Source organism: Dermacentor albipictus, chromosome 10 (assembly GCF_038994185.2).
Source record: "Dermacentor albipictus isolate Rhodes 1998 colony chromosome 10, USDA_Dalb.pri_finalv2, whole genome shotgun sequence".
NCBI classification, from domain to species: domain Eukaryota; kingdom Metazoa; phylum Arthropoda; class Arachnida; order Ixodida; family Ixodidae; genus Dermacentor; species Dermacentor albipictus.
In genome coordinates this window covers 10,369,267-10,385,916 of record NC_091830.1, presented here as the reverse complement: position 1 = coordinate 10,385,916, position 16,650 = coordinate 10,369,267, and the positions used below count along the sequence as shown (strand labels likewise).

The 16,650-nt window shown below is 43.4% G+C and overlaps 1 protein-coding gene across 2 annotated transcripts in view; it reads left to right on the top strand.

Moving 5' to 3' along the window:
* Positions 1-3,174, top strand: part of LOC135917894 (venom metalloproteinase BumaMPs1-like) — a 33,607-nt gene extending 30,433 nt beyond the window's left edge. Inside the window, exon 14 of one of the 2 annotated variants that reach the window (XM_065451512.2) lies at positions 3,045-3,174. In XM_065451512.2, the coding sequence (XP_065307584.2) occupies positions 3,045-3,089 (45 nt within the window). In that variant the 3' untranslated portion in view covers positions 3,090-3,174. Of the gene's footprint in view, positions 1-984; positions 1,068-3,044 lie in introns of those variants that run through there. The other variant, XM_070527324.1, reaches the window with a different exon arrangement.
* The last annotated feature ends 13,476 nt before the right edge of the window (positions 3,175-16,650 follow it).

The following is a 16,650-nucleotide window of genomic DNA, read 5'->3' as shown; positions in this document are numbered from 1 at the left end:
TATTTTCAAGTAATTAGTGACATCTGCATATCCATGCCGTGAATACAAGTTATAATGCTACATTATTCGCCCGCTAAAGGTACTGATACTGGGTCTTGCGTGCTTCACCAAATTATTCCTGAAAATGTTGCGCATGACTGCCCGCAAACAAATTTCATTATGCGTAACACTGACAGAGCGTCCCTTCTGTCCTAAATATTCTCAGACAATGTACCGTGTTCACCCGCATAATTTGCTCCCTGGCATAATTTGCGCACCCCTCATATTTAGCCAGCTTTACACACACACAAAAATTTACTTGCTTATTTAGAGCTCCCCGTCCCACCCGAGCCAGCTCGCCGGCGTGCGAGCACGGAGAGACTTTGGACGACCGGGCCCCTTGCCGCGCAGGCGAGAGCAGTAGCCGTACACAAGACGGGCTGCGAGTGCGAAGTCCCTTCTTCGGAAGCCCCCGAACTACAGTTTCTAGAATATTATATTCTAGGGACCACACCCGAACACGTGAACCTGTTCACGGGTTGTCGGAACTGCTCGAGCATTTGCCTCCTCCTATCTCCCCATCCATGGTTATATTGCGCTCAGTTTTACACAGACGGTGTTAAGGAAGGACAGGACGTGGACGGACTTGCGCTACGTCCGCCCACGTCCTGTCCTTGCTTAACATCGTCTGTGTAAAACTGAGCGCAATATAACCATGAACGTTCACCAACTAGCCCCCTTCATTGCTTTACTATCTCCCCATCTCTACCGCCATGAGAATGCATGCACGCGGCGCGTTACGGATTATTTTCTGCATCGGAGGCGTGCGAGGGCCCGTCCCGGCCAACTTTTCCCCTCGTTGCCCCTGGTTTTGTGCGTCCGCGCTGCAGCGCATCTTTGGTTGATTTCGGAAGTTTAACGCAATAGTGAGAGAGAAAGGCGTCTCGTTCGTTCCTATAAAGACAACCGGCTGCGAAAAGCAACGCTCCATGGTTATGCTTGCAGTGACAGCTGATGGCCGAAAACTACCGCCGTTCGTGATCTTCAAGCGGAAAACATTGCCCGGATGGAAGGTTGAAGGCCGTATTCACATCCACGCCCAAGAAAAAGGCTGGATATATGAAGAACTGATGAACGACTGGCTGGACACTGTCTGGGGTAAGCGACCGGGGGCCTTACTGCGATTGTCATCGCTGTTGGTGCTCGACAGTTTCCAAGGCCATCTCGTTGCGGCACATGAGGACTAACCTGGCTATTATCCCGGGCGGACTAACATCTCTTCTGCAGTATTTCGATGTCTCCAAAAATAAACCCTTCAAGGACTGCGTGCGCAAAGTGTACGCGTGGAATGGATGGCCGGCGGAGAGCATGGGCTCCTTCCCACCGGCTGAATAAAGAGACCGCCACTAGAGCGGTCTGCGAGTGGATACTCGCAGCGTGGGACCTGGTTTCTCCCAGTATTGTCGAGGAGAGCTTCAAGAAGACGAACGCGCTCGACGGAACCGAGGACGATGCGCTTTGGGAGGGCGGCGAGAGCGACGACGATTCCCAGTCGGACCTCTCGACGAGTGATGCCGGCTAGACCGTACATGACCGGATCTGGCTGATTAAAGTACGTGCTAATTCTGTTAAATAAGCAAGTACCGTTCGTTTGTGCTATAATTTATTTTCTTTTTGATGTATATACCGCGCGTGTTACTACATATTGCACATTATTTCGGATGTGTTCACCAAATCTCCGCGTAATTTGCGCTCCCCCTTTTCGGAGCTCTCAAATCGCGAAAAAAGGTGCGCAAATTATGCGAGTGAATACGGCATATTAAATAATAACGCGAAAAACAATACCAGTGCTCGAACCTGAAAGTAATCCGGTTTTACTGTCGTGGTTTTCTACGGGCATCATTGAAAGGTGTCTGTATAGCGCAACAAAGCAAAGACACAATAAGAAAGGAAGACAAGTGCTAACTATCAACAACGAAAATTTTACTTCCGGGATCGGTCATACTTATACCCCCAAACAACCACGTGCACACTATGAATCAACCATGAGGATGCACTTACGTACATGACGGTATGAAAGCAATCTGAAACCGATACAACAGGAAAACAGAAGGAAATCTAAACGACATATGAAAATGCAGTTCAGGCTTTATTCCGTGCGCAAATAAGCCAGCTCTCTGGCGGACAATGACAGTGATGGTTTGCTGATGCATTGGTCGGCAGTCGAGAGGACCTGCCTTATTTCTATTATTAGCCTTACACATTCGCGCTTATCCCTATCTCTAATAGTCTTCGCTTCTTGTGTCTTTGTTTTGTTGCGCTATACAGATACCTTTCAATGATGACCGACCAACAAGCCCATATCGCACGTAGGAAGAATAACAGAAGCATGTAGGAAAAATAACAGTACTTTACTGGCGTTTCGATCGGGGTGCGGCATTCATCCACATACATATTACTTACAAACATATATATTGTCTGTTGGCTTTATATGGTTGTGATTAACTTCGCTTGAGGATCACCAGCCTCAATTGAGATATATACATTGCTTTACACGCTCACGCTAATTAATGACTGATGTAATGTGAAATATTCATTGTGGACATACTTGCATGTATCTCATTACTTCTATAACAGTGTGTCGAATAGCGACGATTGCTTGATTATAAAGGCAGGTGAGTATGTGCCACTACCTGATTTGCATCGCACTGGCGAAAATACTGCAGCAGGTGTGTTAAAACAAAGAATCGCGGATGAAAAGATGTTCGCTCTTCTGCGCCGATGACCACTTCAATCCTTCTTGATTATGCGAACACCTCTCTTATTTGGAGGTCTTGTTCGGAAAGCGAAAATATAAATTAGACATGGGAAACGACCTTGTGTATTCTTGCTGCGTATTATTTTTATTCTTCGTGTTAATGTTCAAAGTTCTTCAAAGTTAAACTTCAACATGGCCTTTACGGGTTATTCTGCATCACAATATTAATCGTTTGTGCATATACCCCGATGTTTTCAATAACGTCCTACTATAGAAAAATTCTTAACTCTAGTCTTCTTTTTTCCAGACCTGTAGAAAGGGAATTTGCGGATACCATGCTTTGGATTCTTGATTCCTGATGCGACATGCTCTGACAAATTTTGCCGTGGACAAGGAAACAATACTGAATATTTTATTGCGAGAATAAATGTACTTGCTCTAACTGACGTGCAATCTAATGTATGCAGTGCGTGTGTCTGATTCGGATCTCTGGTTGTACCTGCTATCGAAAGAAAGTAGATTTATAATGCACTTTTGTCCTCGTCTACCATTGGCATCGAACAGGTGTAGTTTAATGTAGTCAAATGTTGCAGATTGTTGCATAAACCACAAACCTCATTAGTGAGTTTTAGTAATAGTTCAATTTGTGCCTTCTGATATGTCATGCAAACAATGTCCTCATCTTTCAGCAACCTAGCTCAAGAATTGTAATTTTGATAACTCCCAGAGTTGATTTTTAAAACAAAATTGGTGATAGTCTTCACATAAACACCTGGTATACAGGGTTATGCGCACATTACGGGGATGTTGCGAATAGATCGGAGTGAGGAATCACAATAATAAAAATTGGATACGCTGCTGAAAAGTAAAACTGTAATATCGCAAGTGCTGTCATTGCCTCTAGTTTCTTGTCGAGGGAAGCTAGAAAGGTTTCATTAATTCACGCGTTAGCCTATTTTTTCCTTCCACCCAGAATTCTAATCTCCTCAGATCGTGTTCCACGCTTGCAGGTGCTGCACTGCGGTGCTAAATGCGTGCTTCCTCTGTTTCTTTACTAAATTTGATGCTCTTGTTTCCCGTCCACGACACACCAGCTGGTTTGCTGGTTGCAATCTTCATACGTGCCATGATACGCTTCTTTTGGCATCTTGACTGACATCCTTGGCACAAGAAATACGTGGGCCTGCCAGTTTGCGTGGAGATCAGAAAAAAGTCAAAGCACAATACGTGCTAGTCACCTTTCTGAGGCTACCGGAAATGTAGCGGACGTAAGGCATCACTTTTTCTCGACGTTTCTTGGTGATATGAGGGTTGACTCTCGGGCGTTGTTGTCCTCAGTGTTTTGCGAGAGGACTTATTGGATAACTCAAAAGTACCGAAGAAAGGTATAGCCGGGTACCAACGAGGCTCGCCAATCATCTGGCCAGGCTAGCCTGTATAGCAGAAGGACACGATGCAATCGCATTTTAAGCAGTGGGCGCCAGTTCTTTTCCTCACTACCTTGGAGTGCGCGGAATCGTACGAGATAGTCCCTTCGACGCACACGGACTTGGAACATGGCCTCTCCGTGCTACTGACTAGCGGTTAAAGTGTATTCAATAGAACTATCGCCATTAAAATGAGAGGTCTTTATTATAAATCTTAATTTTTTTTAACCTATAGAGAAGCCTTGTGGAATATGCTGTCATCAGGTGTAATAAAGCGTGTAATCTATGCAGGCTAAAAAAAATAGGGCACAACGAACGCACCCCACAAAAAGCATTACACATTTTGTTGCGTTGTGCATGCAGGTCGCTGTTAAAAGCTGCATTGCAGATGTAAAATGCCGGCAGGGACATTTAACCTCACCGGCCTTCCTGGCTGCTCTTCCTATTCCTCTATCTCTCTCTAGAAGAGACGCGATATTGTAAAGTGATATATTCGCTTAGTCTTGGAGAACCGTGTCATCTTTCTCCTCAATGCACTTACTTGCGTAACCAATCAAGTGACTCTGAAGCGCGGAATAAAAAAAATCGACAGTAGCAAACAAAAAGATGATATTTTGCGTTTGGGTCCTGCGACATGAACGCATGAGAATGTTGGTTGCAGCGTGATGGCAGATAGCTGACCTAAGGTACAGTCTCTTTAACTTGCACTATCATTGTAATTTATTCGCACTGCATGGCCCACCCGGAATCTACATAATTTCCGTCTTCAAAGAATTTTTGACAAAGAAACCGTAATATCTACCAGCAGTGAAAATACACATGCTCCGGTGAGGGAACTTTTATTAATGGGATGAGAGGTTAGCCTAGCAAAAGCTTTGACATGCTATTACAGGTTTAATATATGGAACAATAAATTAAAACATGAGAGAAAAGAAAGAACGGAGACCAATGTACTCAAACAAGAAACTCAGAAACGGGCGACAATCAGCAGCATGAAATGAACAAAATGGAAAATAAACCTTTATGGTGGCATCGCTAAACAGAATGTTATCCACCTCCGTACTTTCTGGCTGCACCAACGAGATGGATAACATTATGCCTATTGACGATGTCATAAGCCTATACTTAGCACTTTGTTCATTTCATGCTGCTCACACGCTGCCAATTCCCGTGTTTTTGTGTGAGTAGATATGTCTGCGTTCTTTCTTTTCTCTTGTTCTTCGATCTATTCTTATGCGAGGTGATCATTCTCTAATTTTACGTATTTTTAAAGATTCTCTGGCGCAGATGGCATAATTCTAGTCATTCAGGTAGATTATTAAAAGAGGCGCGGACATTGCTTGAACAAGAAATCGAAAGAAATTATCAACTAATAGACAGAAAATTGCCGAATAACTTCCCAAATTATTTTCATTACGGCACATATTGCAATTTACTCATTCTTTCCCATGAGGAGTTTGTCAGGCATTACCACTTGATACAAATTTTGAATATGTTGGGTTTCTAGATATGGGCCACCAAACTAGCGGTAAAAATGTACGGTTAATCCACTTTTTTTAGCAAACTGATTTTTTATATATTGGGGCACAAATGTAACTGGAATGCCCATAGCAGTTGTCGCACACTTTGATTCGGCAATGAACATCTAAAAACTAGTGTCATCCCGAAAATTCATTCTACATGCATATGTCCTGCCAGCTCGCCGGCTACAATTTGTAAATTGCAATATGTGCTGTAAATTAACTTTGGGCCGTTAGACAGGGAATTTCTTAAGTTGGTTTAATATCTGTTTTAATTTCACGTGCAAGTGATGTCCGAAGGACTAGAATTATGTTATCTGCCACAAGCGACTCCAAAAAAAATTCTGTAACACCTAAAACGATCACTCGGTATGTGAAACCTATGGTCGCATGCCATACATCTCGCACGGCTAACCTCCTCCTCCATCACTAATATTTCTGCCACTAGGGCGCACGTATTTTTCCCTGATTATTTATATTATGGTTTATTTGTGTCACACTTCCGGAATATGCAAATTATGAACACGGTAGATGTGCTACACGGTGTGAATAACGTGTTGTCGCGCCCGTATTGTCATATTTCTTCCTTTTGTCTGCGTCTCTTTGCCCATTTACCAAAAATACGATGAATAATGTACGATGACAGGTGCGTCTTAAAGAGATTATCGCCCCAGGCTACCACTCTGGCATAGCACAGCTCCAGCATTGTGAACATTTCAGCACACGGGACCCAAAGGCAAAATATTTCATTTTGTCCGCTCTTGTATTCCCAGTAGAGAAGCATTCGCGATGGCAGAATTATTATACATATATCTTTAGGCCAATATCACATCTTTGAAACTTCTTGTGGCAGAAAAACCATAAAGTTTGATCAATTTTTTGCGGTTCCAACAAGAATCCGATGACAAATTGTAGCTTGGACCTTCTTTAGCCGACGATGGCTCGAAACAGTGTGCATGTTGATGAAATTTCGCATTGAAGACAAGACCTCAGGTGTCAAATTCTTACTAATTTTCTTGCAGCTTCGGACCAATGCTTATTCCTATTAATCAGTTTGCGTACAAGCTTCTTCATTAGTATCTTTCCAATTTTTTTATTATTTGGTGATATCTCATAACACCTTCAATCACGCAGTTTTCCCTGGCAAACTGCATCCGTTGCAGAGACGGAAAAGGAGAGATTCAGATGGTGTGTACATCAAATCTGCCAACTGAAGCGCTAGCATTAAAATGTCAAACTCTGAATGGCAAATAATGAAGGGTCAATAAACGCTGCCCAGCTAGCAGTGAACAGAAAGGAATCTTTTTCGTTTCGGTCCTATGGACTAAAATGCTAAGATTGCTTGTGCTACATTGTGCCAGACCGCTCGCTTAGGGCAACCGATTCTTGAACACGCACTGCCGCGCTACGTTATTCCCACCGCATAGCCCACCCACCCTACACACAACTTGAGAATTCCAAGAATGTGTAGCACGAGAAAACTGAGTCTATTGAACACTATGTAAAATACGTGGGCGCTTGTGAGATAAACATTAATTATAGTTAGCGAGGTTAGCCATGCAAAAGGTTTGGCAGGCTATTATATGTTTAATATTTAACAGTAGATGAAAAGACGAAAGAAAAAAGCCCACACGCATTCACTCACACAAAAACTTGGAAAACGGCAGCAGGGAGTACCACATGAACAAAGTGGAAAAACTGACTTTGTGAAACCGTAAATAAACAAAATGTTAACGATCTCATACATATTATTTGTCTACATAAAGAAGGCATATCATTTTTTATCAGCGGTATCATAAAGCTCCCCTGTCCACTTTGCTGACTGCATTCTGCTCCCCCCTGCCCCTTTCCGAGTTTTTGCTGGAGTGGTTGCGTCGTTAGTTTTTCTTATTTTCTGTCGTTTTTTGATCTGCTGTTATATGTTAAACCTGCAGTAGCATGCCGAAACGTATTGCTCGGCTAACCTTCGCCAGCTGTCACAAACATTTAAGCGCACATGTATTTTGACATCGACGTCTCGTGTCTGGCCTCTTCATAAAAGAAAAAAGAAATCACGGGTCTGGTGGTGAGATTCCAGCAATATAGCACTCCAGTACATGCATACTTCTTTCATACCAACTAGCCCCTTGAAGCTATGGGCGCATGCGCCAAGTGACATATATAGCAACCATATGCTTTAAAAATCGAGAGCATATGTGGGCGTGCATGTTTCCATTAGCCTGCTTACTCAAGAATAAAACACGTGAATAACTGTAAACCTTACCGCTCTCCTTAGAGCGTGAGACGTCGCTTTTAGAAGTGCAACCGGACCAATTTCTCCCATTTTTTTTTCTTTGTGGCATCTAGCGTTTTGAGACGATATATGTGGTATTGTACCGGCTTCAGGATCGGCTCAGTCCCTAACAGAACATTTTGCAGAGCATTCCTTCGCTGGGGTACAGGCGCCCAAATCTTTAACTGGCGTGCGCGAGCGGGGACTTTTCCGGGCGTCAGCGCCGTATGACGGGGCGAGGCTGGAAACAGCCTAGCAGACGATGGGCCCAGCTGTGCGGGCTTTGTCCGCATGCGCTTAGCCTGAGACTGTTTCCAGCCTCGCCCCGTCACACGGCGCTGACGCCCGGAAAAGTCCCCGCTCGCGCACGCCAGTTAAAGATTTGGGCGCCTGTACAGTAAATTAAGCACTCCTCCTACCAGTGCTGCCACCGCCCAGCCACCATCACTTTCGCCCCATCGCCTTGTCGTCTTCACATCCATGCTGGTGTCATGCACACACATGTTCACCTCATATGAACTTGTTGCGGAATCTGGTAAACTTCGCGGAACACCAAAATGTGGAACCATACAGAACCTATAATTTGGACCGTGTGCTTTTCGGTGCTAGGAAGATCAGATTACTCGTGTTCTTTAGCATTATGCAGCATTTGTAACCACACAATCTGAAGTTAAACGCCGAACTTAAACTGTCCTCAACCGTTTGCATGTAGGTGCATTAGCAAAGTAAAGGCCTACTACATACCCTACGTAAATATATTGTTTATTTCTAGCTCGCACGGACAATATAAAAACGTGAAGTGGATTATTAAACAATTTACGCCACGTTAGCTTCTATTGCAGTTTTCCAATACGCTTACGTTAACTAATATTTACTCAAAAGTATTAGTGCCAATTTTAGCCACCTTGCAGCAAGCTTCAAAGTTTAGCCACCTTACTATCTCACATTAGCGCTATGCTTCAAAAAGTTCACGGTAACACTGATAGCAACAGGGGTACTAGCCCCAAAATATACGATCCATAAGTTTGACGCCGCAGTATATCATACGCATTTCCGACAGCCTGGTCTGTTTGTACAGTCATCCATAGGCGTACAATCGCGCCCAGAAAAGTTGAATTATTCGACGAAGTGCCAAACACTGCCTGCATGGGATGTATTAAACTGACTCGCCTCGGCATTCCTGTCACCAGGCTAGAATATTTAAACCTTCCTGTGTCTACTCAGCTTAAAAGAAGCTCACAGAGCTGTTCGCGCGAAATGGCCCTCAAGAGGCTACAAGATGCTGCTTTCGTTGTCTGTTTTCCTGCTCACGCAAATACTTGAAGTGTTTGCCCACCTTCCCTCCTACCCCGAAATACGTTTTGGCCTTCAGCGTTACCAGGATCTAAGCACGGTAAGGGTACTTGCATATATTGCGTGTCGTCTTATTTAATACTCCTTAACGTGAGATCTGTTAAGAGTACAATTTGCACATTTTGGGGCCCATGTCGTAAGTATCATCATCATCATATCAGCGTCATAATTTGGTTGGTGCAATAAGTCTCTAAATAAAGCCACTGCGTATTCCTCCTGTCTTGAATTGATCGCGTACATATGATGCGTGTCGTCGTCCACGTCAGTACTGACGGCCACGCTGGGTAAGTTAGATGAAACAGAGCACAACGCTAACAATTCTTCTAAACTCCTGCAACATGGCTTCAAGCGCTGCGAATAACCATGGCATTAGTGAAAGCTAAAAACAGCTCTCTCCTATGGTGTTGATTATGACACTATTCTGGTCACGACAGGGTTGCGGAACCCTGTGGTGACCAGAATAGTGCCATAATAATTCCTGTGGTGAGCCTGTGGTGACCAGAACCCTGGCTAAGCAATTGTTCAAAGGTACGTAAGCCAATGGAATAAGCATGATAAACGGGGCTACCACCAGCGCAAGCTATGGTAACTATAAAATAGAGACGCCGGCCTATATCGCAAAGCATATTTGCGATGCTGCTCATTATTTAGGCAAGAAAGCGAAGAAAAGAATGCGTATAAACATCTCATACAGCGCCTAAAACAACCTTGGTGTAATTCGGATGATTAGAAGTCCGAGACAGAGAGCATGATCTATGTGTACATGTGTATGTGTACAAAAAGTTAGAAATTATATACTGCGGTGATGATGATTACACGTCGGGTCCTCTCGAGATGAACAGCGGCGCCTGCCAAGCCCTTTCTTCAGGCGAGTAATTGTGTATTCGAGGGAGATTCTACGATATGAAGGTCAGCGTTCGCTCCGATTCGTGAAGACTTTACTATCTTTTCTGAAACTTCCTGCATGCCATGCGTATAATCACGGAAGAAAAAGAACGATGGTCTTAATCAAAATAAGTAGCACCATTACGGCAACAATAGAGGCGGAAAAAGAAGCATAGCCGTACGCTGATATGTCGGAGCCAACAGCTATCATTTGCTTAATTAGAGCATGCTTCATGACACGCATGCACTACGATCAAAAAGTACAGGGTGCTACAAAAATACAGTGGGAAATATTTAGAATATTTCCGCAGCTAACTTGGATTTTCGCAAGAAAAGTAGAAAGTTATCTATGAAAAAAAGGGGTCTGGCAAGGAGACACAATCTCTGCAATGCTATTCACTGAATGCTTAGACACATTCAAGCTATTAGACTGGGAAGACTTACGAGTACCAAAGGCGAATATCTCAGGAATCTTCAGTTTGCAGATGACATCGTCCTGTTAAAACGTGAAGAAAGGGGGTTAACCAAGGGGCCCAATTTTTAATAATCATATCATGAGAAGCCAACAACGACTTTAAGGACAACACAGGGGAGATTACTTGTACTTAATATTTGAATTAAATAAATGAGAAAAAAATGACCATGAACGTGGAGGAAAAAACAACTTGCCGCAGGTGGGGAACGATCCACGTCTTCGCATTATGCCTGCGTTGCTCTAACCAATCTAGCTACCACGGCGCCGCTTTCACATTCACTTTCTGGCGTATTTATGTGTTACTACGAGTACTGACCCTGGGAATGGTACCCAGCGCCACCACTCACAAACCTTGTTGGCTTCTCATGATATGATTATCCTGTCCAACAACACTGGGGACGAATCACAACAAATGTCTCAGGACCTTAACCGAGAAAGTTCAAGAGTAGCGTTAAAGATTATTATGCAGAAGATGAAGGTAATGTTCAATAGCCTGGCAATAAAACAAGAATTCAAGATCGCCAGTCAGCCTCTACAGGTTGTACAGGAGTACATTCAGCTAGTTAAATTACTCACAGGAGATTCTGATCATCGCAAGGAAATTTACAGGAGGACAAACATGATTTGGTGCGGCAGGCGTTACATCTGACTGGGAGCTTACTACTGTCGTTGAAGAGGAAAGTGTATAATCATTGCATTCTACCGGTGATAGCATATGGGGCAGAAACTGTTAGCAAAGAACCTTGGGAATAAATTAAGGACCACGCAACGAGCGATGGAAAAAGAAGTGTTAGGGGTAACGCTAAGCGACAGAAAGAGAGTGGTGTGGATCAGAGAGTAAGTGGGGATATCCGATATTGTACTTGACACTAAGAGAAAAAACATGGAGCTGGGCAGGACATGTGATGCTCAGGGTCGATAACCGGTCGACCATTAAAGTTACAGAATGGGTACCGGGGAAAGGGAGGTGCAGTCGAGAACTACATAAAATTAAGTGGGGTGATGAAATTAGAAAATTTGCCGGGTCAAGTTCGAATCGGCTGGCACAGGACAGGGGTTATAGGAGATTGTAGGGATAGGCCTTCGTCTTGAGGTGGAAATAAAGTGGGCTGATGATAATGATCACGATGGTTGCACTTGATGTCGCCCTAATGCAGCACCGAAGCAAATACAGAAGCTTATTTCATGTGCGTAATAATTGCGCGTAGGATGGAAAAGAACAAGGAGGGATCATTAGGTCGCGCAGCCAACCATCGCAAGCCATTTCTGCGTGAAGTCGTCCGCATCGACCCCCCCCCCCTTTTCCTGCCCTCGTTTATTTAAACGTTTTTCCAACACACGAATCCGTGCTCAGCAGACTAAGGATATTATATTTGGTTCCCGGTAAATATTAATTGAAGTGAACTTGTCCGGATGCCTTGCTAACCGCTCTGCGCACACTTTCTCTCGTTAATCTTGTGCAACTTTCATCGCTCCTTGTAACGTATCCACGTCTAACATTGTAACATGCGAGTGTGGTTGCCGTACACATTGGCATCACACTTGTTTGTGGTTATTGTTCTTTTTCTAAAGAGCACGCTTAGATGACTGAGATATGATGAGATATTGAGACGATAATTTTTGGAGGGGGGAAGGGTTAAAAGGGTCACGTAATGCTCCCTTCTAGGTTTTCCTTTCTCGCTGAAAATCTGGACCTTGATAGTGCAAGTTTGTAAGCGGTCGCCTGAGGCACCGATTAGTGTGCGAGAATATATGCCCCCTATCACGGAAAATTAAAAGCCAGCTGCCTTTTGCAGAAAATTACCCATGGATATTTACTTTTCTTGCGGTCGTAAGAAAACTTGTGGTCGTAATCTTATTAGCAGCATTTGCATTTGAAGTACGTTTAGTTAGATGTTTCTTTGTTTTTTTGCAAATATGTGGGCTTTTCAATTGTTTGCATAATGCAGCAATCAAACCACTGCGCATGGACAGACACAACGTCCGATGTCTTTGTTGACGCACTATTTCTGGCACGACGGAATAGAAATATGAAATTTTAGTGAACTTTTTTCGCTCCATTTGATGAATTACTTTTCATATTAACGCCCTCCTTTTGCAGTGTTTACTTGACAAGACGAAGTGGAACCTTGTATACAGAAATTTTGACGATGACAAATACATCGGAAATGCAAAGTGCATCATGTTTCGTGACTTCGGCCTCTTCCAAGACTACACGACGCCCCTCTCGAATACAAGTGGAGTCTCGCACTCGTAAGTGACATACGTAAATTTCGCGCCTTTTTTCATGCAATTAACTCTAAGAAGTTTTTAAAATGTTGGCCGATGCGACGCACACCTGTGCATCGGTAATATGAAAAACAATTATTTGATGTCTATAGAAATGTCTTCACTACTCTTTGTTCACTTCTGTATATCTCAATGCCTCTCTTTGAATGCACGCTCTTGCCCCGATCGGTTCCTTTAAGTTATTTCTCCGCACTCGGTTGCTTTTGGCGCTGACTTCCTCACTTATTACCTCTTGTTTTACTAGTCTTTTGAGGCACCTATCCATTGGCACATTCCCATTCTGAGGAATTCACCAAGAATGTTCAAAAGGCCATTTCCCAAGTTGTCTATTCGGACATGTCCTAAATATTAATAAAGACTGCGCGGCGCATTTACCCACACACTGAAAGGCCTGTATACGTAAACCATGTTTCAGTGAGACAGTGATTATCGCAAGGAGTAAGAATGAGAGATATATGTATTTATTACGAGAGAAAAGCTGAAAGGTCAGCCTCAACCAATGTCCTGACCTGCTAATCCGCGTTGGGTGAAGGTGAAAGGGTGTAGAAAGAAAGAATGGAGAGCAAGAATGAGACCACACGTGAGTCAGTAGGTGTGTACTGTATACGACAGAAATACTTTCACGTTATGACTGATACGGCGCTTCTGTTGCGTCAATCGAAGACGAGTTTGTTTGACTACTGGTTGTCTCAAGTTGGGTTGTTAGTCTACGTATGCGTGTATTTATCTATTTACTCCCTGTGAGTCTGCGCCATAAATGAGTACGTTGGCAGTGCCAACCGTGTCGTCCTCGATGCCTTCTTCCTTTTTGTGCGTGTCCTCATTCCGGTAAATACGTATTTCAGCAGATACCAACTAAGCCTGGAAGCAGCCGTCTTGAAGCCTTTGCTCAGTGGCACATATACAGCTGAGCATACCCTGTGGCGCCGGTTGTGTATTCCGCAAGACAGCAGCAAAACCACCAGGACCCGCAAAGTGGGGTGAAGAGGCAAATAAAGCTTGGCTAGAGAGTACTGTAGCGTGGTAGAATACGAAGAGGTTGTTACGGCTTCCTCTGACGTAGAGGAAGGCGACTCGCACGCGGACTTCGACGCCATGTTGTTTCGCGCTTAGTGTAACCGACTGTTATTTGTAAAATGCCTGCGAATGTACGAGCGAATGTACGTACGAATGCACACAGTGCAAATGAAACAAATAATTTGGAAGCTTAGCTTCCCTCTGTCTCCCGTTTCAGCATGTTCGTGTTGTTTCCGTAGCGCCAAGTTGTGCTGATTCATGAGATTTTTACGCAAATGGTTGCTTCGCGTTATGTGTCTTCATGTAGAATTTTTCTTCTTTTTTTTTGCCCACAATTGCTTGTTCTAGTAAAACCGTTGGACAAAAAATTGCGTAGGTTCTTTATATTTATTGCAAATGGTTTTGCAGTTACTGTCCTCTGCTCCTATTTACTATAATGTTTTACGTCTCAGCACCAGACAGTGACGCTGCGTGCTGCTTTCGCGCTGCTGTGTTCTTTTTACATTCAGTATTTTACTATCCTAAATGACTCACATGCAAGAGCAACTGCGTGACATGGAGTCTAAACGTCGCGTATAGACGCTTGCATTTTCAACATTGAACGGATGGTTGTATTTCTCGTGCAAATGAACGCCACTGATTTCACGATGACAGCTGAATTGAAATGGATGAATGGATGGAATAACTTTAATGAAAGGTCCTGCGAGCTACGGGACGCAAGGTCCCATAGAGCGGGCTACTCCCACGTTGGTACCGGAAGTTGTAACTCCCTGGCCGCATCGTGGAAATGGTACTGTGGACCGACAGTACCATTGAAATGGTACTGTGGATCAATAAAAGTTAAATATTGCACTGTGCGTAAGTGTAAACACAAAACCCTCTTTTAAGGAAGTGTGAATACTCAATAATCGCACTCTGTCTTTCTTCCAATAGCAAGAAGATTGTCTTAAGTTCCTCGCCAAGCTATAAAGCCAGGAACCAAATTGTCTTGAGGTCTGGAAAATGTGAGTAACGATAATAAAATAGCCGATATAAACTCTTTCGCGCTTGCATGCAATCAGAAAAGGCATTTTTATGCGTTTTCTGTACCCACAACATGGGATAGTCATCATAAAATTACAGAGAGGTTTTATTACATGAAAAGCTAAGGGACAACCTCTACAAGAACAAACAAATAAATTTGATTAAATTCTGGCGTTTTAGGTGCCAGAGCCATAATATGATCATCAGGCGCGCGATAGAGGGAGACTCCGGATTGATTTTGACTAGCTGGGACTGTTCAACGTGTGTTCAACGTGTGCCCAGCGCGGGCGTTTTTGCATTTCGCCCACATCGAAATGCAGCCGCCGCGGCAAGGATTTCATCCCTCGCCTTTGGGCATAGCGGAGGAATGTCAAAGCCACCACGCCACCACACCCGGTAGTTCAAAAGGGGAAGCACCTTTGTGCGTAATACAACCAGAGCACGATGCAGCTAACAAGTTTTCTATATCTTATTGTTGAAAATCAAGTAACTCCCCTATGCATTATCAGACAAATCGAGTTCTGCGAATCACTTTATCTTCTAGACTAACGGGGAAACAGTCCGTTCAAATAGATGACGAATTACCATTTGTTCAATAAAGAACTCACCTTACATGCTCTATGACGTTACCTATGTATTTGGTTGCCTCAAAAATGCAGAGGAAATGCGGCTGCCTGGAATTCCCTACTCCCTTCCCACCTCCCTCTTGCCTCAAGCCTAAAGGACAAAGCAATTACGCCTTTGCGTTAGGGACAGAAACTATATATATTATCAGTTATTCTATTGGCTCTTAAGAAGCGGTAACAAGTTTATTAGAAAATGTTAGACGCTGTTCTTTGTTTCTTGCAGCAGTTTCGCCATTTTATTGACTGCTTAGTCACAAAAGCCTAAATTCTTTTTTCAGCACTTATTACTGCGAGAGCGCACGTCATATACAGGGACTGTCGAAAGTGTATAGTCCTACGACACCCTTATGCAAATAACGGTGAGTTAAGAAGGTTTTTACACCATCTCGAGTATTTCTTGCAAAATGCCTTCCTTAACGGGAAAAAAAAATCTGCAAAATAACCTTACGAGCGCATGACTAACTTGCTTCTACTCCTCGATAGGAGAGACCCAAGATTGGAAGATCACGTTTCATTTCCACCCACATTTCCCTTGTATGAAATCACCGATTCACTTAAAAGTGATTGCATTTTAAGGAAAGCACAATTCAGAAAAAAGCCTTCACAAATTTGGCTCAGGGTTCCCTGTTGTAGCATTACAAGGCTAGCTTGGACAGCCTGTGAAACTTGAATCAACCCAACATGTGCAAACTCTCCCGCTTTCCCTTTCTGCTGAAGTAAGTGCTTCGTATCGTCGGCTAACAGTATGAGAAGAACAATTTCTTTAAGCATAACTCTGACACCTTACGACCATAACTGAAGGCCATCACATAAATCGTGCTGAAAAAGAAATCAGCAGCCCTTCCACTCCGTGAAGAAGCGCGAGCAGTGAAGCTGTGGTGTGTTACGTCAATCCATGCATCTATGTATTATTATTATTATTATTATTATTATTATTATTATTATTATTATTATTATTATTATTATTATTGATAATAAGCCTAAGCCACTGTGATGGCTTAGACGAACCCGATTTCCGTACTTGTA